This window comes from Rattus norvegicus, chromosome 19 (genome assembly GCF_036323735.1).
Source record: "Rattus norvegicus strain BN/NHsdMcwi chromosome 19, GRCr8, whole genome shotgun sequence".
In the NCBI taxonomy this organism is placed as follows: Eukaryota; Metazoa; Chordata; class Mammalia; order Rodentia; family Muridae; genus Rattus; species Rattus norvegicus.
In genome coordinates this window covers 10,026,097-10,048,186 of record NC_086037.1, presented here as the reverse complement: position 1 = coordinate 10,048,186, position 22,090 = coordinate 10,026,097, and the positions used below count along the sequence as shown (strand labels likewise).

Genomic DNA, 22,090 nt, shown 5'->3' with positions numbered 1-22,090 from the left:
CAAAGGCTACCTGCTTGGATGCTGTCTGTATTCAAGCATCATCTCCCACTGAGAATCTAACACTGCTCCCCTCACCGGTATTTTCCTCCCCATTACTCTTACTAGAGCTCTGGGTAGATTATCGTTTATCCATTTGTCATCTGTAGCCCTGCAGCTCTGAGAGGGCAGGTGTGTGGCTCGTAGCTGTCTCTCCTATGCCCAGCACAGTGCCTGGGTCACAGTAGGTTTTCTACAAACGTGATGGAATCCATCCTCTGGTCCATCTGTCCATCCACCTATCCATCCATCTTCTTTTCTTATCCACTCACTAGTCTTTCCTGTAGAACGGACCTTATTCTGGGTCTGCTGTGGTAACTGCTGGGGTTCATAGACAAGAAAAACAGAGGGATTGATCTGAGGCTCAAGAAACAAAATGGACTGAGGGTGGGGGTGTTTCCAAGGTAAATCCTACAGGAGGGACACCTCAGCCCACAGCCGTGATTGATATCTCTTGTTCAGAGGATCCGCTTCTGTTTGGATTGGCTTCCTGAGGGAAGTATGGCTCAGCTAGCAGGTTTCTATGTAGGGAGCTGGTTGTGCATCAGAAGAACCCACACACACACCGCCCCCCTGATACTGGTACTGATTGCAAGAACTTGAAAAAGAGGTGGGTGGCAGTGTCTGAGGGAATTGCATCCACAGGGCCTCTCCATTGCAGGGTGGAGCTTGCCTGGACTTCTCCCCTTGGCATCCTCCCAAGATACCTAGGGCAGCTGCCACCACCCATCCCTAGCAAAAAAGCTCCGTCCCTGTCCCCTCACCCTCTGCCTGCTCTGGTTCCGCCTTAGACCAGCAGGGCATTTTGAGAACCCCACCCGCAGTCCCGGAGCCCTCCTGCATCCAGCCTGTGGCTGAGTTTGTATTGCGCTGTAGACAGGATAAGGGGCAGGATTCAGGTGGGGCCCCAGCTCGGAAGAGGGTGGAGAAGCCACAAAGGGCTGGCAGTTTGCAGGTGTGTGTGGGCGTGGCAGCATGCCTCCCACAGCCCGAAAGGGTCTCTGAAGCGCCGAGACCGTGTGATCCCAGCCTCCCACAAGGCAGCTCTTACTAACCAGGGAAGAGATGCCAAAAGTCCACGGAGGCTGAAGACCCTGTAAAGCTTCGCCAGAAAACCTAGGAGTGTTCGAGGGCACTTGGCACCGGAAGCTAGACCTGTAGGCGGAGCCTCACCTGGGTTGAGTTCACAGCTGCCTAGACAGGCTCAGACTAGGTGCTGGGCACCTGGAAGGAGGAGGCAGAGGCACCAGCAGTAAAGCCTATCTATCAACAGAAGGGCCTGCCTAGGCTTGGAGGTAAGACGCTGCTGTTAGTTAGACTGGGAGACGGAGGTAAGAGAGGGCTGCGGGTATGGCGTGGCTCGGCCCGCTTGACCTTGGTCTCAGGTGCAGCGCAGTGCTTGGGGGTTCTTGTGAGTGGGCTGGATCATGTCTCCCAGGCAACGACTAAGTTAGAGGTTCTAGCTGTTCCTAGGATACTCCTTGCTGCGCAGAGTGTGGGCTGGGCATGCTCAAGAGACGCCAATGGGGCACGTTGGCTGAATGTGAGGTGTGTCCCTCTTTGCCCAGAAGGGCACCATTGCCATGAGGGCCAGAGTGAAGCTTGGGCCCTGGCGTGTGGATGAAGACTGGCGGACATGAACCCCATTTTCCTCTTCGTTCCTAATGCTCCCCAAGTAGTTTCCTCCTGAGATCCGCGGGGGAACCGGTTTAGCAGCAGCTCACCCTGGTTGTTTGACTTCTGAGGAGGAAGAGGGGGCAGGCAACCTTTCCTGGTAAGCCAGCAAAAGGGCAGGGCTCACGGAGTTCTGTCTCTGCTGCTGCCAGCCACAGGTCCCCTTGCCTGTCAGCCCAGGTTTGTCCCCATCTGCAAGGGTCCTACCAACTGCTTCCCCACATGGTGGCCCCAAAAATGCATCTGCACCGGAAGGAAAAGTTCAGGCTTGCTGTGGTCTCGGCGGGACCCTGGCATTCCTTCCAACTGGATCCATGACCCTAGCTGTACCGTGACGGAGGTAGACAGGGCCCCAGATGTCAAATCAAATATTGCTTCTAAAGCCCCAGTGCCCAGCCCCCAGCCCTAGCTCATGGCCCCCACCCAACCAGACAAAGGTGGGCGGCTGGCGCCGCTGCTTTGCCTCTGCCAGTCTGGCTCCCTGAGGCGTGTGGGCTGCACGGTGGGTCCCTGCTAATGAGCATCTGATATCACTCCATTATGCCGCCTGCGCCACCTGCACCCCAGCACTTAATGGGAGACACGGGGGGGGGGTTCCCTGGCTGCTGGGCAGAGGGGCATGCAGAAGGCAGGAGGTGTTGGGGGCGGGTCTCCTGGGGTTGGGGTTGGGAATGCTCTGCGGGATTTCTGCAAAGTACTTAGGATTCCAGCTCTTTATTGTATCAAAAGAGAAGCGCTGGAGATGGATGGGGCGTAATCTCCACGCTAGGGTAACTGAGGCAGATCCATTTTGAGTTCCAGGCCAACCTGGGCTACATGGAGAGACGATATCTTGAAAGAAAGGGGGAAGGAAAAGGGAAGGAGGTGGTGGCAGCCTACTGGGATTTCAGGTGAGGAAATGAGTGTCTTTGTGACTGTCCAAGTGAGTCTCCCCGAGCCAACCTCTCACAAAGTATCTGTGCTTGTCTGTATGGGGAAGGGGGTGTGGGTGCACATGAGGACACAGCCAACATTCCGGTCCTGGAGACTGGCAGTGAGTGACCTGGCATAGTGCTCTCCTCAAGACGGAGCATGCCTTACCCATCCTTTCTATGGGCAAGACATCCTTTCTACGTCTTGAGCGTAGTCACTCACCCTCTCTGGGGGCTTCCTTTGCCTGCCTTGGCACAGATACTGCAATGCCTCTCTGCTTGATCAGAGACAGCTGAACCAGTTCTGGTGCCTGAGCAGCTGCCACTCAACCTCAGGACAGGACCCGGGGAGGGGCAGCATAGCCTGGGTACGAGTGTGGAACAGTTGGCAGCCGCTGACATGGCCTTTTTGGGGAATGCTGGTCACCTCAGACCAGGTCCAACGCTCTAGCTGAGGCAGGGTGGCCCCTGCGGAGGGTCGAAGTCCCTCTGTTCCTGCACACTGGAGCCATTTTAAGAGCAGACTCACAGAGGTAGGGAGGTAACTCAGTTGGCAACATGCTTGCTGCGGAAGCTGGAGGGCCTGAGTTCGGATTCTCCAGCACCACAGTCCCAAGCTTGGTGGTTTGTGCCTGCATCCCAGAGAGGCAGAGACAGGAGGAGCTCCAGGCTTGCTGTCCAGCAAGTCTAGCTGAATCAGAGAGCTCCAGGTTCCATGAGAGACTCTGTCTCAAAAAGTAATTTGAAGGGCCAGCAAGGCGTTTAGCTAAAGGGCTTTCCTTCAAGTCTGATGACTTGAGTTAGATCTCTGGATCCCGCATGAGGCAAGGAGAGAAGCAACTTCTGTGAGTTATCTTTTGACCTCCACATGCATGTCGTGTCACTGTTATCTGCACATGTTACACACACACATAAAACTCCTAAAACATCTAACACATAAGATGGAGAGTGATGGAGGAAGACGCACACTGGTGTTGACCTCTGACCTCCACACACATGTGCACATAAACATGCACACACATATATACTTCAACACATGCTCAAGAGCAAACCCAGTGGTCAGGAGGGTGCCATACCCATTTTACACATGAGGACACTGAGGCATGCAAAGATCAAAGCCCAGCAGCTTGATGCTAGACTCCCACAGCAGTTATGGAGAGCTTTGGGGCAATTCTGGAAGGAACCAAAGCAGCCAGGAGAGTGGTTTGGAGCCTCAGTCAGTGGCTCCCCTGTGCCAGGCTGCTTCTGAGCAGAGTATAGGTCAGAGAGTTATGTCCTGAAGAGGCAGAGCAGGGAACCTCATCATGACAACCTGGGCTGCAGAGGGAACCTATGTTAAGAGATGGGTAGGGTCTCCCTGGAGGACTCTAGGTCTCTGGATCCTGAAGGACAGGCCCAAACTAACAGACTTAGGACAGGATTCGTGAGGGCTTGTTCAAGGTGCTCACCTTAGCCCTGAGCTCAGGGGCTTCTGAATGCTAAGAGGCAGGGGCACAGCCAATTTGACTCTCTGAGCAAGATCTAGCTGGTTCCAGCTCTCCTGCTGGCGGGCTCTTGGTGTGGGGGTTGCTAAGGTGAGGGTCAGACATTCTGTCATGCCACCACACGAACAGGAGGCTCTTAGCCAGTTTTGCCTAGCCTCGGGTAGTTGGGCACCCAGGCATGCCCACCTCTCATGGCAGCCAGTGGGGGTGGCCTTGGAGGCAGCCAGCATGAACTTGGCTAGGGAACAAGACACTGGATTGGCTTCTTCCCAGCAGGCAGGAACGAGGTTCGCACAGAGAGAAAGGTCATGTGACCATGCTAGGGACCAAGGCCACTTCTTGTTGGCATTTGATCAAACATCCCTGGGACCAGAAAGAGAGACCTGGGGGTGGGGGTGGGGGAGTGTCTCCCCAGACCACAACCCTAGGGCTTAGGAAATCTGAGAGGCAGGTAAATGTAAACGGGCCACCCAGCTTAACTCCATCCCCAAGGACCTAGAGTGGACTCCCAATAAGGTCTCAGAAAATAGGCAAACTTGACTTGGGCAGACTCAACTCGCATCCTCTCCTGGCCTTTATTCCACTTTATCTGGTATGATATCCTTGAACCCCAAGCCTAGGCTTGAATCCTGGTGAGGCTTAACCCACCTTAATGGCTGAGAGAGGCCCCTGTTTCCTTTCCTCTGGACCAGCCATATTTTCATACTTCTCCCCGGCTAGGGGAAGGGGAGACCCCCCCAGTGGGGAAGGCTGTCCTGGGCACTAGCACACAGCTGCCTTTGTAAGGGTGACTGAGTCACATGGACACCCCCATCCTTGCTGGACCCTGGGGCGATGTGACGCGAGGTGGCTTTATCATGGGGCTGTGGCTTCCCCCACGCTTTTGGGCAGGAGCCTTTCCCACGGGAATGAAGGGAGCGGGGAGGTGGCTGGGAGCACAGCCCTAGCACATCTGCATTACTGGCTACAGGATCGTGGGGGTGGCTTTGGGAAGGTCGCTTTTCTGTGCCTCAGTTTCCATCTCTGATAAACGCACCAGGCATTCCTGTTGTAGAGAAGCCCTTGTGTTCATGTTAGCATCAATGTGCTGGGTATTACGCTCTAAAACATACAGGGACACTGAGCTTGCAAGAGAAGCCTGTACTTGAGCTCTTTCTGTAGAGTTAAAAACCCACCTCTGACCAGGCAGTGTGTTTCCAGGCTTTTTGTCAAGGCTGGACTCAGCTCATTCCTCTTGACAAGGCTGGCTGTGTAACCCGTTCTATTAGGCAGGTTAGAGAGAGATTGAGGCCTGAAGGTCCCTTGAAGTTGTACCAGCCACATACTCCATGGGGCAGTAGCCCCAGCAAGCAGCCCTCCCTGTTGCTTTCTCTTTTTTTCTTTCTTTCTTTTTTTTTTTTTTCCTGAAGCTGGGGACCGAACCCAGGGCCTTGCGTTTGCTAGGCAAGCACTCTACCACTGAGCTAAATCCCCAACCCCTCCCTGTTGCTTTCTAATCCATAGCCATGGGTTCCTGTGTCCCTGAAGAGCTCTCCTTGGTGCCCAGAGAGCAGGTGCTAATATTTTGTCTTCGCCTAACAGCGAAGGGGTAGCTGGGTAGAGATGCTTGCCCAAGTCACCATCTGGCAGAGGAGTCTGCTGTAGCCAGTTGGCCAGGGGTCCGCATCAGTATTCTCTCTTCCATTTCTTATAAAGAAAGGGCAACTGTCAGCTTCCTGTGCTCCCCACCCCATGCTGACTCTGTCACCAGCCTGTAGTCCCACAGCCCTCCCTGTGGAGCCCTTTTCTAGCTGAGTCCTGGCCTGGTGCTTCTAGTAGCCATGGGAACCAGAGAGGACATGTGGTTCCCTAATGCTACAGATCCACTCTGCATTAGGGTAGCCTTTTCTCGCCGTCTCCCAGATTTGCACCCTACTCCTGACATGTATACATGTCAGGGATGCTTTTGATACCTCCCCTTTCCCTGTTTGGCTTTCCTCAGCCTTGTTTGTCTCAGACTTTGGATACAAGACTTTACCCCAGCTTTTCTCTGTCTCTATCTTCAAGACACGGCCTGAGCTCAGCCACTTGTCCACACCTCACGTCATACCCACCCAGTTTAAGAGGAGAGCCAGGCCAAAAGGATAACCACCTGGGAATTCTGTTAAATTTTAGGTTCTTATGAGACAGATCTGGGGCATATCTGAAATCTGAGGTTTCTGGCAATTTTTCATAACTTGAGCCCTGAGCACAATCCTTCTTGTGAGAGTGGATTTTTTTTCAAAATCTTCCATTATCTGGATCCATTTCCTTCAAATGGCTCTCCCTACCTCTCCACCCCTGTTGCTGTTACCCCTAGCAGTTTCTTCTGAAGGTCTCTTTTTCTTGAACTTCCTAACTTCTCCAATATTCGGCTGGGCTCGGGAGCCATTTGGTCCACACCCAGCCTTTGGAGGGTGTGGCTGAGAGCCCCTTGCTTTCTCTGTACACGGTCCTGCTCTGTATGGTGGAGACATGGTGGAGATGTTGAGGCTAAGGGCCTGTACCTGCTGGATGTTTGCTGAGAGCCCGAGAGCCAGCTGCATCTCACGGAGTGGTGGTGGTGTGCAGTGGACCACTGGGCGCCTGCTTGCCACCTCTACTTCCCCAGCTGTGAGACCTTGAAGAAGTTAACTACCTTCCCTGAGCATCATCCCCCCCCCTCCCTTGCCCCTCTTCCTTCTTCATTACCACATTCCTGGAGAATTCCTTCGGACTCATTAATTGTCTGGGCAGGGGCTGGGAAGCAGGGAGGAGGCAGAGGGAAGCCTGGAATGCCGAGCTGCAAGGCCTGCTATTTTGTTACGGCCATTAGTGTTATTGTTGCCACTTGCCCTCATTAGGTTGTGAAATCCTCTCCGGTGCTTCATTTTGCTCACACAGTATGGGGTATGGGAGAGCAAAGTCCGGAGGCTTCACTCTGGAGGGCCATGTTTATCCAAAACACTCCCCCTGCCACCCACTTCCCTCCCTTCCCCCAACCCCCTGGGCTGTGCAGGACCAGTGAACCTCAGCGGTGGACGGTACATCTAACAGACAGCAGCCAGAGTAGGCATGATGGGGTTGGCTCACTCCCAAATTGTTCTTTCTGAGGTTTTGGAATGACTCTTTACCTGGGCCTCAGTTTCCCATTTGGCTCAGCTGATAGACAGGCTATTTCCGGAAGTCCCTGGGGTCTCAGGGTCCAGGATGTGAGTTTTGAAAGGTTGAGACTGAGGTCTGGCTCCCTGCTGGGAAGACACTCAGAGACATGGGTCAGCAGTCAGCCATATGTGGCCTCCAGCCAGGCGGCCTGATACCCCCTTCCTCTTGGAGTGCTTTCCGCTCTGCCAGTCAGCGCTGGCTCTGCCTGCTGCCACGGAGGTTAGACTGTCCTTCAGGAAGGGGTAGTTGTTGGCTGGGCCTGGAGGAAGGGGCAGCATCCGAGTGGCCTGTTGCCATGGCAAACTGGCTTTTTTGAAAGAACTTCAGGGGAGCAGCCCCCAGGGACTCAATAGTGTGTGTGTGTGTGTGTGTGTGTGTGTGTGTGTGTGTGTGTGTGTGTGTACACACTCATCCCAGCTCATACCCATTTTTGAAACTGTCACCAGGGTGCTGGGATGATGAGAGGAGAGACCCTGGTCCCCACTTGCCAGGCCTGAGTCATGGGCATCCCCCAAGGTCCCCGCCTCACCTCCGTCAGCCCTGCCTCCCTCTGAGAAAGCCATGACTCACAGTTCGCCAGTCATCTCATCGCCAGCCTGAAGGGAGGAGCCGAGCAAGAGCAGGGGGGTGTCCCGGCCCTCCCCCGGTCCTCCGGTTCTCCCGGCTCCACACAGGCTGCCGCCTGGTCTCTACTATGGGAAAGGGGGCTGCCGGCTGGTAGGAGCCTTCCCCCCACCCCAGCCAGTGCACTTGCTAGCTCTCGCTCACACTCTTACCAGAGACTTAGACTGGAAGAATCAGCGTTGGAGGTGAATCCTGAAAGGTGGTCCAGCTGCCTGGCTCCTTCCAGAACCCGCTGCATGGCACCAGGTACAGGACTAAGGGGGTGGCCAGTAGGTGGGAGGAGATGGGAGGGCATGTGGCTGCTAAGCAGAAAGTGTAGAATGTAAAGGGACCTTGGGGGGCTTTAGTACACTGCAGGGGTAGAGATGTGTGTAAACCGAGAGGTGCCTGGAAACAGAATGGGGCCAGAAGGAACAGAACTTTTGAAACTATTAGTTGTTGGGCATTGGGGAAGCCAAGTCCCTATTGGTGTGGCACAATCTTGAGCCCACAGTGTGTTGGCAATGCTCTGTGCCTTTTGATCGACTAGCTGTTCTCAGCCTTAGGCTGTGGCGTTCATCTGTAATCCCAGTGTTTGGGGAGGTAGAGGTAGAAGGCGTTCAAGTTCAAGGCCTGTCTGGGCTATGAAGAAGCCCCGTGGGAGTAGGGAGACTCTGAGTGGGCAGGCAGCTTGTCTGAGCTCACACAGCAAGTCCAGAGATGGGGACCCGGGCTCCGGAAGAGGGCACTGTGGTAGACTGAGCCTGGTGCCCCTGACAGTAGCCTCCCCTCTAGATTCCCTTAGGGACAGGAAAGGGGCCCCTAGAGAACCAGGGCAGTCTAACAACTTTTGACCAAGGAACGAAGGCACAGCACAGCGTTGGTCTGAGCAGGAGGCACCTGGAGCGAGAGTCCTGGGAAGGGAGGCCAAGAGCTCCTTACCCACTAACCACAAGTCCTTAGGGCCCCCAGCTGCTTGGGCCTGATAGGACCTCAATCCCCTTCCCCTGGTGTAGGAAATGGGGGGAGGGTTCCTGTCTTCCCTACTCTCCAACCAGCCATCTGTGTGTGGTGCCCGTTAGGGCCCCCAAGGGGCTCATTTTACTGAGAGGGGTGGGTTGAGTAGAGGCAGAACCCCTCTTCTCCCTTCCCCCCAAGGGAGGTTGCTGATCTTAAGCATTAAGTGCCTACTGTGTGCTGTGCCTACTGTGTGCTGTGCCTACTGTGTGCTGTGCCTACTGTGTGCTGTGCCTACTGTGCGCTGACTGTTCTCCCTATTGCACAGTGAGCAACGAGGCAAAGAAAGTCACTTGGAACTTGCAGGGGGCTCCCTCCCTCCAGCTCCTCCTCCCAGGAGTCAGAAAGAACAAGCTTTGGTCACTGGGAGCTGCATGCTGCCAAGGGGTCCCCAGAGCGCAGGCCGGTCCTGGTGTGGGCTTCCCTGCCCTGTTCAGAGTCTGTACTAGCTTTTGGGGCCAGACTTTCATCTCCTTTTGCTATTAGGGGACCAGGAAACTTGAGATGCATCCCAACTTGGTCAAAGTCAATCTAACTGGTCTCTCTTTGGGTTGCATGGGGGTGACCCTAGCCACTGTGCTCCGTGGGCTGAGGACTTGGCTTCTAGAGACCTGGGCAGGGGGATCCTGTCTTCTGGTATGATCTTTGGTTAGGAGGTTGTCCTCCTATTCAGCTTGTAAGTGGCATCACCATCCTGTCAGGGACAGGCTGGTGAGGAGGTCTGATTGCAGAGGAGGGAGGAGATGGCAGGAACTCTGGGACTGTGAGAAAGAAGGGGTGTCTGGCCCTAAACTGGGCAGAAGGGAAGAGGGAGGGAGGGGCAGTGTCCGGGCATAGATGGTTGGAATGTCCATGGCAGAGAATATAATATGGGGAGAATTTGGGGGGAACAATGAAAGCTCAGAGGCATGGGGCCAGCCACAGAACTGCAGCTTGATATGGGCCACTTTGGCATACTTCTTGTCACGACAGAGGTTTCAGAATGCTGTGCTGTGGGAAGCAATGGTGAGAGGACCGGTCAGCAGGGTGGGCAGGACAGAATGAATGCTGTGTCTCTGATCCGCCTGCTCAGTCCCTGACAGCTCAGCCCCTAGCTGCTCATCGAGCCTCAGGCTTAGAGGATGGCTTCCTGGTTAAGGGAAAAGAAGTAGAAGTGATAGTTCAACCACGGGAAGGGAAAAGAAGAGAGCGGACGGAGTTATGATGTGTTCTGCGGGGATGGCCTGCTTATCAGGATCCTGCATAGACAAGAAAGAGACATGGACAGGACGGCCGTGAAGGGCCCCCCGTGGGCGATCTCCTCTCCAGTGGACGCCGAGCTCTCACTGGGATTCAGGATGCAGGATGAGCTTCTAGTCAGTAGGGGAAGGGTCAGGGCCCCGATAAGGATGGTAGAGGTGCTGTTGGGGAGGTTGGGGGATGTATGACAACACACAGGACCCAAACCTCAGTGTTGCACCCTCCCCCTCGGGGTGGAGGTCCTCAGAGTGGCCCTACTTTCTGACTCACATCAGATGGGGGCATCATGTGAGTCCACCCGGCAGCCGAGGGTGACCAGCCTCCAGGGACCTGGCAGATGGCAAGTAGAGGGGGTAGGGCAGGGCTGGCACAAAGGGGCCTCTCAAATGCAGTGGGTGGAGCACTGGCAAGCCATCCCTTGCTCGGCTGAGAGCTTGTCCCTGCTCCAGGCTCTGGACCTCCAGCCCCATCTGGAGTTGCTGGGGGCCCCTGGGGAGCCTGGAGATTCTGAGAGCAGGCCTGAGCTGCCAACGAGAGGGACTTAGGTTTGCCCGCTGCTAATCACTGGCCTGCCTGGCATGAAGTGGTCTGAGGCCATGTGCTCTGAATTCTCCAGGTTCCTTGGAAGCCCAGCCTGGACTAGAACAATCCTGAACCTTCCATGATGGGCTCAGTGCTTGCTTAAAGACAAAGAACGGGAGTGAGGTGGCTTCCCTGGTGAGGGATTCAAATCTTTGGGGCTCCGTGTCTCAATTGTTTTCTGCCTCTCTGGTGAGGCAAGGAGGTCCTTGTCTGGGTCCTAAGCTGGTTGTAGGAGGGCATTGCCCATGCCCTGCCACTGGCAAGCCCATTCATTTGGTGATGGAATTCAGGCAGACTTGCTCAAAGAGAACTTGGCTATACCCCCTCCTGGTTGTGTGGATTTGGGCATGTGCCTGTGTCCTCATCTTTAACCGTATCTTCAGGGGGCCGGTCCGAGCACCACAGAGTTAACATGAAAACATTCAGAATAATAGCTCTTGAACCATGGGGAGTTTGCATTCGTCTTTCTGGCTCCCGTTGGATGGATAGGCATACCGAAGTCAGTCATCACCTTCTTATCTCCAAGGCCTGTGGGGGAGCAGGACACTGGAAAGAGTCAGCTTGCCCCCGACTAGTCTGATCTGTGTCGGCAGCAAGGCTAGCATGATTGGGCACCAGGCTCCTGGGCTGGCACTGCCCTCGGTGGTGTTTGGAGTACAATTCCAGGCAGGCAGAGATAAGAGCTTAGTGCTGAGAAGCTGGACCATGTTTCTGTGGCTAATAACTTCAGCCTGCTTCCCCATTTCAGGGCCACTTTGACTCCAAAATGATAAGGTGGGAAACTGTCCTTACTGCCTCTTCATCCCACCCTTCTGTCCCCAGGCCTCTGCCCACCTCCTTCTAGTGATACCTGCCTGGATTCTCAGTTCCTGTGGCAGAAAGTGGGTGAGCACCAGAGACTCATGTGATACTGCCAAAAGTCGGTTTCTCTGGACCTCGGCTTTCCTGCCTGCGAGGGGAAAGAACCAGACCTGCCTCTCGTAAGCTTTGTTGCTAGAACAGAGGGCAACACGGGCTACAAATGTATAGTCAGCCCGCTGCACTTCTGGGAGTCCTCAGTAGGCCCTGCTCGGCTACTCAGGGTGTTTGACTCTCAACTAAGTTCAGATCCTGGAAGGGTAACCTTGAGCAACTGGCGCTGGCCTCTCCTCCCCTCCCTCTGCTGTCCTGTCCTCCCGCTACTGTCCCCTTTCCTCTTCTCCTCCCCTCCTCTTCAATCTTACTCTTCCTTTTTTGCTTTTTGACACAGGGTATAACTGTGTAGCCCAGGCTGGCCTCAAACTCGTGGTCTCACCTCAGCCTCCCAAGTGCTGAGATTACGATCAGGAGCTGCCTCGTCTGGCCAGTAACTTCCTTGCTCTGAGTCTCATCTGCAGTAAGGCGAGGATGAAGGCACTTGAATCTCCAAGAGGCGCCGTGGGGAGCGAAGGATTCCCTTAGCCACATGTTGCTAAGGCTCAGGAGAAGTAGGCTTCACCCTAATCTGCCCCAGACCTTCTCTATCGCCCACTTTGGCAGTGCCGTAGCATAGATCAGGTAGGTGGTTAGGAGTGTGGGCTCTGGGTCTGCCTGGCTCCATTTCAGCGCCTGCAGCTGTGTGAATTTGGATGGGTGCGTTAACCACCCTGCCCCCACCCCGGTTTCCTTTAGTTCTAAAGCAAGAGTAACAATGGCATCTTGAGAGCCATGAGACATTAAGTGCTTCCTTCCCAGTTCTCTTAAGTGCTTTGCCGTTAGTGGTACCATTCTGGAACCTTCTCTGGGGGAGCGGCAGCAAGTTTATCCCAGAGAAACGGTCTGCCCTTTGTCAAGATGTCACGTTATCAGGAAGGCTTCAATCGATAGGTAGCCCATACCCTCAGATATTCCACTGACAGGGTCTTGGTTGGCTGCTCTGAGGATCGTCCTGTCTGGGACTTCATCCTGCCTCCTAAGGCCTGGGGCCATACTGCCAGACTCTTGTCTGCTGGGTATCACTTGAAAGACAATCAGTTTTATTCAAGAGCCACTCCTCTTCCTCAGAGTTGTTTCTGGGGTCCTTGGGTGCACAGACGCTCTTGTCTGGGGAGGGCTGCAGTAAGATGGTGGACGGACAGACTACACATGATGAGTAGTCTTTGCCATCTACCGTGTCTACTGTGTCTTCCTTTTCTCAGGAGAAGGACACTGTAGACCTTGACCTTGTAGAACTCCCATGGCCCTTTAGACAGATGTTGCTTGTCTGCAAGAGAAATCTCTCAGTAGATGGTGGCTTGCGTTCATCACTCCCAGGTGCTCAGTAGTGGCGGGAGGGCAGCCCATTTTGACACTGACTTAGGGTCACCAGGTCTCCTAGGTTCTGCAGTCTTCAAGAGAGATGACCTCACAGTTAGTATTACAGTCAGTCATTTAGCTGAGGCTTCTCTCTAGAATTTCAAGTGCAGGGAAAGACATGGAAGGTGCACTTGCGAAAGGCACAGCAAGGGGAGGTGACCTTTAGGCATGGCCTGCTGTTAGATTATGGCCTGTTTGGCCACCGTCCTGGATTCAGAGAAGATGCCTGGGTTCCAGCCAGGCTGGGGACCTAAGTAGCATTCCATAGTCACTCTCTTTTGTACTAAGTTCCCTTGGTCCCTAAGGCCTGGGTTGGGTGGCCATTGCCAGCTGAGTCCAGTTCTTGGCGTATAGTTTTATTTCTGGAAGCCTGGGTTTCTAACCTTGAGGTAGGTGACAGGTGTCAAGACCCACCTGTTTTGATGTGACATATGTGAGGGGTGGACCTTAGACATTGGTCAGGACAGCTGAGTCATTCTGAGCCTGAGCCCGATTCCTGTCTGTTGTATCATCATCTGGGCACATGCCAAGTGGCTTGGGTTTGACCAATAGTCTGGCACTGTGGCCTCCACACTGCTGCTCAAAACCCTCATTCTGTCTTTGGTATTTCTGGTCCTCCAAGGCTGAAATTTCCAATCCATGTTTCAGAGATGGTGAAGGTTCTTGGACAGTCCATGGTGGCAGGGACCTGGACTCTGGTCACTTGCCTGGGATCAGTCTTGCTCCCATGTGGTCACCACGGTTGTTCCCACTGGAGGTAGTTAACTTTCTGTTCTTGTATTCAAGTTGGTCAGAGAAGATCTAGAAGCAGGGGCTGGAGAGATGGCTCAGTTGTTAGAGCACTGACTGCTCTTCCAAAGGTCCTGAGTTCAATTCCGAGCAACCACATGGTGTCTCACGACCATCTGTAATGAGATCTGAGGCCCTCTACTGGTGTGTCTGAAGACCGTGACCGTGTACACATATATAATAAATAAATTAAAAAAAAAATCTAGAAGGGACCTGGGGGATCATGAGGCTCTTCCTCACAATCTTTCCATCCACGAGCTTTCTCAACCCTGGGGGGATGACCCCAATGACCACATCCTTTAGTGTTGTCAAGTGTTACACAGTATGTGGGTAGTTCTAGTGCATCAGGTAATGTCTGTGAGTGACGTAATGCCCCCCCTACTGCTTTGATGGTCACTACACTGAGCTCCCCCATTGGTGCATCTCACTACATCTTCAGGGATGTTGTCTAAGCAGCATGTGAGGAGCTGGGAGTGACGGAGGTTGTTTTGTCAGGAAAGGCACGCAACCATATACAGGGTCTGCAGTCTCTTGATCATCGTCTATCCCTGAATCTGGGCAGGGTGTCCATGCTGCTGTTCCTCCTCCACAGCGCTGGCTGTATCACCTTGCTGGATGTGTGGGCAGTGGGCGGGGCAGTAAGGAGCCTTCTTGCCAGACTCCTGTAAGCTGTATTCCAGTTAGTAGATGAGCTTGCCCCAACCTCTTGGGATCCCTGCTGGTAGGGCCTGGTCTCTGAACCTGGCACAGGATGAGCCATCACCAGCCGTGATTGGGGAAGACACTTGGCCTGTCTCCCTAGACACCCCACTGTGGGTTTCAGCACAGCACTGTCTCTGTACTAAGGGGACCAGAGTTCAAAGCTGCAGTAAATGTGTTCTGTGAAGACAGTGGTGTTCACACAGCACATGTGTGTAGAGGGTTGGTCTGGTACAGTCCCTCAGCCGTGAGGCCTTGGGGTTGTGGTAAAACCTCTCTGGGTCTCCATCTCGATCGACCTCGGCCAAATGGCACGGGCAGCTAGCACTCCGCCCTGTGGTGCTGCCCACACAAGGGTGGTGTGCTGCAAGAGTGCAGTGGAGACGGACGAAGGAGTCACAGACTGGATTGGGATCCAGTTTTACCAGCTCCATGGCCCTAGGCATGTTCCTTCCCAAGCCTGCTTCCTCTGCTGTGAGATTGGAAAGAAAATCCCTCCTCACAGGTGACAGTGGAGGTGTGGGGTGCACGTCACAGAGCTCACAGGCATGCGGTCCCTGCTGCACCCTAACTCTGTTCTGTGTGCCTAATCCTAGTCTTGGGGAGGCACCCACTCTGGGCTCCTAAACCCCAGCATGCACTTCTTCCTGATCACCTCAGGTTTTCTGTAGGAAGCCAGCTCTACACACAGAATAATACTGTGACCCGACTTCCTAAGTGAAGCTTCTTCCTGGGTTCCTTTAATCCCACACCATAAGAGCAGGCCCTTGAGGGGTCCAGGCTGGTAACATTGCCTGAAAAGAAACCCAGAGTTCCATGTTTACGGGTGCTGGTGGGATTTTTGACGTCATGCAATCCAGAAGCCTTTGGAGTGGGGCCCCCTCTCACCCCGAAATGGGGTAGGAGTAAGAAAACCTAGGGGTGCTTCAGGGCTTCTCAGAGCTTTTGTTAGGCTGACATGCAGGCTGGAGTTTCTGACTCTCACAGCTCTCAGGCTGTGCATGGTTTGGGGGATCCCTGCACTGACCCAACACCCAGCAGACCAGCAGAGGGGCGTGCACTCCTCACCTAGTCAGAGGCTAGGGACAGCTCAGTGCCCTGGTCTTGAGCCTGGATCTACAGTATCAGGAACCAGCTGTTGGGGAGACAGAGCCTAGGGCCTGGCTTTGAGCCTCAATTCCTTTCATTTGCTTATGAGTTCAGCTAGCTGCCCTGAGCAGCTGCTGTGGCCCCACGCTGTGCCAGCTGGGGTGTCAGAGGCACTCAGACAGACAGACAGCTCAGTGGCTAAGAGACAACATTGCTCTAGCAGACTTTGGTTCCCATGTCAGGGAGCTCACGCTAGTCTACCCTTGACTCCAGACATAGAGATCTTATACCTCAGGCTTCCATAGCACCTGTGCTCATATGCACACGTGCGTGCGCGCGCACACACACACACACACACACACACACACACACACACGAGACAAACATGTACCTACATACAACAATAATAGCCTTAAAAAGAAAGAAGAAGAAGAAGACAGAATATGCCACCAAAGAACAGCAAACAAGCTAATTGCAAGGCCACTTCAGAAATGACCTAGGGCCCTCAAAATAGAACAGGTCACTAGAGAGAGACACCGTGACGGACACAGAAGTCACTTTGAATTGGGGAGTCACAGATGGCATTTCAGGAGAGGGACGTTTGAATGAAGGCCCATAGAAGGCCAGTGGGTGGGGAGGTCTTAGAAAGTGCTCACAATGGTGGCGGGGGGGGGGGGGTGGGGTGGTGGTGGTGAGGGTGGGGGAAGCATATGCAAAGGCCCTGGGGGGGATGCAACTGGACTTGGTGGGTGTGAGGAGGGCAGGGTGACAGGTGGAACCAGGGTCACACTCGTGTTGACAGCTCTATTACTCTGAGCCTCGGACATCCGATAGACATTTCTGATCCCCTCCTTCCCTCTGCTCAGAAGCTCAGTGAGGACAGAGATGGTTCTATACCAGGCCCCAGTTTCTGAGCAGTTGTTAGCAATGCCAGGCTTCTCATGGGTGAAGATAGGGAGGAAGCTCGGGGGCTGCAGAATGGGGATGTGTGGTCGTGCCCTGGTTTCTCGCCACAGCGAGTGAGTACCAAGTGTGTACTAAGGGTCTGGGTGCCCTCCCCCTGGGTTCTCAGAACCTCAGTGCCCCACCGGCTTCTTTGAGGTCTCAGGGTCCTTTGATCCAATATGGCTACCTTCCCAGCCAGTGGGTCTTGGAGCTCTGTCTGGAGGCAGAGGAAGGTGTCCCCACCCCCACCCCAGGACAGCAGCTCCTTTCTTTGCTTTCTTTTCCTCTTCCTCCAGACCCAAAATAGAGCCTGAATGGTCCCAGGCTCTGGCAATGAGACAATAGTGGCCTGCTGACCGAGGCAGCCTGCTGGCCTGGGTCCATGGGCTGGAGGCAGTGGGCTAGCATGCTCAGGGCTCCAAGCCCAGCTGCTTTTCCCAGGGCCCGTGCCAGTCCTTCCACCTGAGGCGTGGAATCTCCTAGAGTCAAAGGTGCTCTGAGGAAAGTCTTGCAGTGACTCAGGCTCATTAGAGGCCTGGGACCCTGTGCCTCAGCCTTCAGAGTCCCACTCGGTCCTTATCTGCTGCTGACTGGAGCTGGAGGCCTTTAGTTACCTCTCTGCTCTCACTCAAGTTTGGAGGTCAGAGGTGACCTCCTGGGATGAATATCTTCCCTTTTGACTCACTGGGTAGAAATGGGTCACAGAGCTAAGAGCTGTGCCCACTTAGAAAGGAGTGAGTGCCCTGTTTAAGGGGAGGGGACCAGACGGGATGAGATGGCTCATTAGAGTCTCAGAGATCTGCCTTTGAGTTTCATATCCTGCCCTTCCCAGCGAGGTAGCCTTGAGCAATCACAGCCTCTCTTCAGACTCTAGAGTCTTGGTTCAGCATGGGCTCAGAGTGGTAGAAATGAGTTTCTAAAACGCCCAGTGCTAGGTGCAAGGCCTCAGAAGCCTTGAATGTCCTGCTCTCTTCTTGGACAGGAAAAGAGAGCCCAGAAACTCCATCCATAGTCTGGGAGTGCCTGAAGAGAGATAAGCAGAAGGAGCCTCAGGCCTGGGCTGACTCACGAAGGGGACTCTGAGTGAGCCGAGGCAATCTGGGAAGGCTTCTAGGAGGAGGCAGACTCTTGGCCTTTTCAGGGAAGGATGGCATACACTCTGTTTACTGCAGCCAATGGTAGGGATTAGAGGGTAGGCCACCTGACTTGTGGCCAAGGCCATAGGGAGGCAGGCAGCAAGTGCCCTCCTCCAACAGGTACTCATTTGGTCAAGGGTCTTAACTCCCATCCTGTTCTAAAACCACACAGTCATTCTGGGGGTTAGAAGTTGTGGTACACATCTGAGAGCTCAGGACTCGAGGCTGAGGCAGGAGGATAGCAAATTCTCTCTCCTGTAACCTTGTATCTCCCCCCACCCATCTCCCCAGATGCTCACATTAGCTAATGGCGGTGTGTTGTCGGGGAACCCTAGGGAAGGACCGTCAGACATAGCTGGTCCTCTAAGGGGATACACACAGCATACTTGCCTGGACTACATCGCAAGTCCTTCCTTCCCTCATGCTTCTACCCTCCAAGGAAAAAATGTCATTGCTGACTGACTGGAAGAGTTTGTGCATAAATCTTCCATTCTGCTTCTCTAGAGAACTTGGGTGCTCCGGGGCTTTGGGGTCCCCTCAAGACAGATCCCTGATACTCTAGGACCTGCTCTCTCACATGTGAACCCAGTTTGTCCCTGCCAGCACCGGCCTAGCCTGGGGGGCCTTAGGATGAATGCGCTCATGCTTTGGTACAGACAAGTTAGAGAGCCCGCGCTCTAAGCCAGGCAGTGACGCAGTCCATGCAGCTGCCAACGGTTGCCAGGGGAACGGTTGCCAGGGGCTGCTGTCACCTGCGCCCCTTCCTCCCCCTTGGCGCTGGAGGCCCAGCTTCTCAGCCCAGCTTCCCGCCTGCCCCCTTTGTTTGGAGCGCTAGTAAGGGGGTGGTGACTGGGGGGCAGGCTTTCATGCGACCTTCAGCCCCCTATTCTAGGGGAAAGTGTCCCTTATTCCAGTATTCTGCTGCCTGCAAACAGGGAGTTTTCATCCAGTCACTCTAGCCTGGAGGAGAAAGCCAGGTAGACTCGCTCCTGCTTTTTCGGCTCTTTTTTCCTCCCTTCTCCTGCTTTCCACCATCTCCATTTCTTCTCCTTTCTTCGCTCTCTTTCCTGTAATCCTGCATCCTCTCCCTCCTCCCTCCTCTGACACTGACATGTAGCTAATGGGTGGTGGGTTTTCGGGACCCTGGAGGCCATCATAGCTGGCCCTCTAAGGGGACACGAACAGCCTGGAGAGCCATCAGGAAGTGGTTAGGGGCAGCCACACTCCCTCTCTCTCTAGCTGAACATTTTTGAGTCTCAGCTGTAGCCGGTAGCCGTGGTCACAGCATAGGTCTCAGAGAAGGGTGGTGAAGGTAGATGGACAAGGAGAGCTGGTAACACCACAGCCTTGGGAAGAGCCAGGGAGAAGCCGAGATCCGAGATCCGTTGTTACCTGGTAAGTTCATGCAGACCTTTGAACTGGGGTCTTGCACAGAGGGCAGTGTGCTTAACCCAGGGAGACCATTTCATTGTGACTTCTAAAGAGACGCTCTCACTAGCCCGTAAGCTTTCTATTCAAGAGAGGGCCTCTTCTGGGGTTAGCCTATATTTCCACACAAGCTTCACTCTTCACTGTGTGACCCTAGCGGGTGACTTGACTTCCCTGGGGGCCACACATTCATCTGTTCAGTGGGTCATGGACTTTTTTCTCATGGGTTTTAAAAAGAAGATTAAATGTGTTAATGGTGGCTCAGGCCTGTAATCTGAACACTTGGGAGGCTGAGGCAGAAGAATTATAAGTCCATTGCCAGACTGGGCTACACAGAGAGACACTGTCTCAAAAGGCAAGCACGTAAATAAATGTATTAATTGCTCCAAGAGCTTTGAGTCCTGCCCTGCCTTTCTGAAGTATTTTATGGTATTGCTGTAGCTGTATTTTATGAGTGTAGCTGTATTACTGAAGGGGCAGGCACCTGCTTGTCACAGAGGAGCTGAGAGAACCTTTGTGTGCTCAGGGAGGGGGCCTCTGGTTAGTGCCTTGGATCCAGCCATAGTTGGGAGCTGCCTGGCTTTGTGTCCCTGAGCTGGCAGCGTCTGGGCCAGAAAGGAGGAGGAGAGAAAGGAGGTTTGGTAACTGACCTTGGGAACAGAAAGATCCTACAGTCCACAGATGGGCATTCTGCCTGGTCCAGGGGAGCCCAGCGCAGCCCCCAGAAAGCCAGTGGTTGGCCTTGGGCAACTCAAGAAAGCAGATGGGGAAAGGGGAACTTTGAGGGGACGTGGAGACAGCTGTGGTCTGAAAGGGAAGAAAGTCTAGTCAGGGCCGTGTGTCTTCTTTGTCCCTCACTGCCAGCTCAAAGGTAGGACTTTTCCTAATGCATGTACCCTAAATTGGCCAAGGATGGGGGTCATAGTCTCCCATTATAGAGGACAGGGGTCATAGTTGCCCATTGACCAAGTAGGAAACTGAGGCCCACTGAGAGGCAGACTAGCTCAAGATTCCCGGTTTAGGTGGCCTCTTTGTAACTGCTGCCACCTGACTCTGGGAGTCAGATGCTGGCCCCGTGTACCGATTCAAGAGGCTGTCCACAGTGGTTCATTGAATACAACTGTGTGACTGTGTACTAGACACTTGGCTTTGAACTGGCTTAGCGCACTCAGGGACAAGAAGCGACCAGGGCTGCACCAGAGTCCCTAGACTGCCCAAGCCTTAGCCTATACTGGGCTACCTATGGTATGACAGATGTGATTCCTCAGGGCATTACCCGTCCCTCTCCCATAGTTTCTCCAGTGGCCCCAAGATTCCTCGGGGCTTTGAGCATGTCCATCCCTAGACTCCCATTTTCCTCGCTTCCTCCAGTGTCTTAGTTGCTGGAGACTAGAACATGAGCCTAGCTGGCGAGGAGACTGCACGGCTGTAACGGACCGGATTGCTTTGGGTCAGGCACCACGCTGTCCTTTCCCCATGAGCTGCCGCTGTAGACAGAGGGAGGCAGGATCAGCCTGAATGCGCCTGGAAGTGTCTGAGATGGTGATGAGGGGCCCCGGGGAACACTGCAGCCTAAATGACTTCTGTGGCTCATCTCGTGCTAGCTAATAGCCTTGGGACAGCTCGGAAAACAAGGGGCGGGAGACAGTGTGTGTGTGTGTGTGTGTGTGTGTGTGTGTGTGTGTGTGTGTATGTGTGTGCACTGTTTCTACTTGTGGGGCTTATGAGAGGCTTTGTTATGCCAAGGCCCAAGAGAAAGTAGGGTCCAAAGGTCTCTCTAATCAGAGGATAAGTGGCAAGTTTTCCCACAGTAAGGCCAGGGAGAAAGGAGGAGGGAAGGGATGTAGTAGCCACAGTAGCTGAAACCATTGCTTTGAGGTCAGACGGGCTTGGTTTGAGTCATGGCACGACTCTAAGCCCTTTGCATCTAAAGTTCCCTGCCTTTGGACAAGCATTGTTTTAGAATTAGTCGGGGGTGAGTGGGCTAAGAGTTGAGACCCTGGGCCACTCTGGATGCTGCTGGTGCTGGCTCTGAGTGCCTCCTGGAGGGGACCTGGATTCCAGAGTCCCTTTCATTGTTCTGGATAGATCCCCACTGAGCCCCACACTTGGTGTGCTTCCTACTGGTCACCATGATGCTGTGAAGGAGGCAGAGGCCTGAGCCGAGGGGACCGTGGGTATGTTACAGGTTAGCGCTACAGAAGGACCTGTGGGTAAGGGCAGTTAAGGAAGTGACCAAGGCTAGCTCATTCCGGGCTTGGTGATGGTCCTTAACCTTCCTAGCCCCCTGCCCACCATGTGCATGCCTAGTTGCAGGAGCAAGAAGCTGCAGAATGAACAACTGCTGAGGCCTTGCAGTCTTTGTGCCCACAGGCCTTTTGCTGGGCTGGCACTCAATGCTCACAGCTCCTCTCCTTCAGTTTCCCTATGGGGCAGGGCTGGCAAGGGTATTACAGCTCGTGGATGTTGGCAGGAAAAATCACAAGAAGGTGAGTCCTGTGCTAGCTGTGCAGTCTTCTATAGCAAGGCTGGGCCTAGATGGTCCTATCTGGACCTATATGGTCCTATATAGTCCTATATGTTAGCCATGCTTGGTGTGGTAGTTCCAGCCTGTAATCCTGGTACCAGAGAGGCTGAGGCAGGGGGATTGCTGTGAGTTCAAGGCCAGCCTGGGCTAAGTGAGAGACAAACAAAAACAAACAAACAAGCAACACAGAAAGTGAGCTCTGCCCTAGCGGGTAAGACCTGGGAACCTGCCAGCCTCCAGGGCAGGTGCCAACTTGATTTTTATAATCTTGCAGTCTAGACAGATTCCTGAAGCCTGAAGTCACGATGTTGTCCTGTGACCCTGCTCTTCTCAGCGAGGGGTAGGTTCTGAGGGGTCAGCTTGCTTGGGTATCAGTCACCCAACTGTGGAGCGGGATCAGATGCAGGATGCAGGGCCCAGCATTCACAAGTGTGCGCAGAGGCTGGGGTTGTAGCC

General features: G+C 54.0%; 1 protein-coding gene across 6 annotated transcripts in view; it reads left to right on the top strand.

The window, feature by feature from the left end:
• The first annotated feature begins 1,048 nt into the window (after nucleotides 1–1,048).
• The window catches only part of Adgrg1 (adhesion G protein-coupled receptor G1), a 37,156-nt gene continuing 16,114 nt past the window's right edge, over nucleotides 1,049–22,090 (top strand). The window contains exons 1-2 of one of the 6 annotated variants that reach the window (XM_063277826.1): nucleotides 7,832–8,137; nucleotides 11,531–11,593. In XM_063277826.1, the coding sequence (XP_063133896.1) occupies nucleotides 8,128–8,137; nucleotides 11,531–11,593 (73 nt within the window). In that variant the 5' untranslated portion in view covers nucleotides 7,832–8,127. The other 5 variants (NM_152242.2, XM_008772264.4, XM_008772270.4 and 2 more) reach the window with 5 other exon arrangements.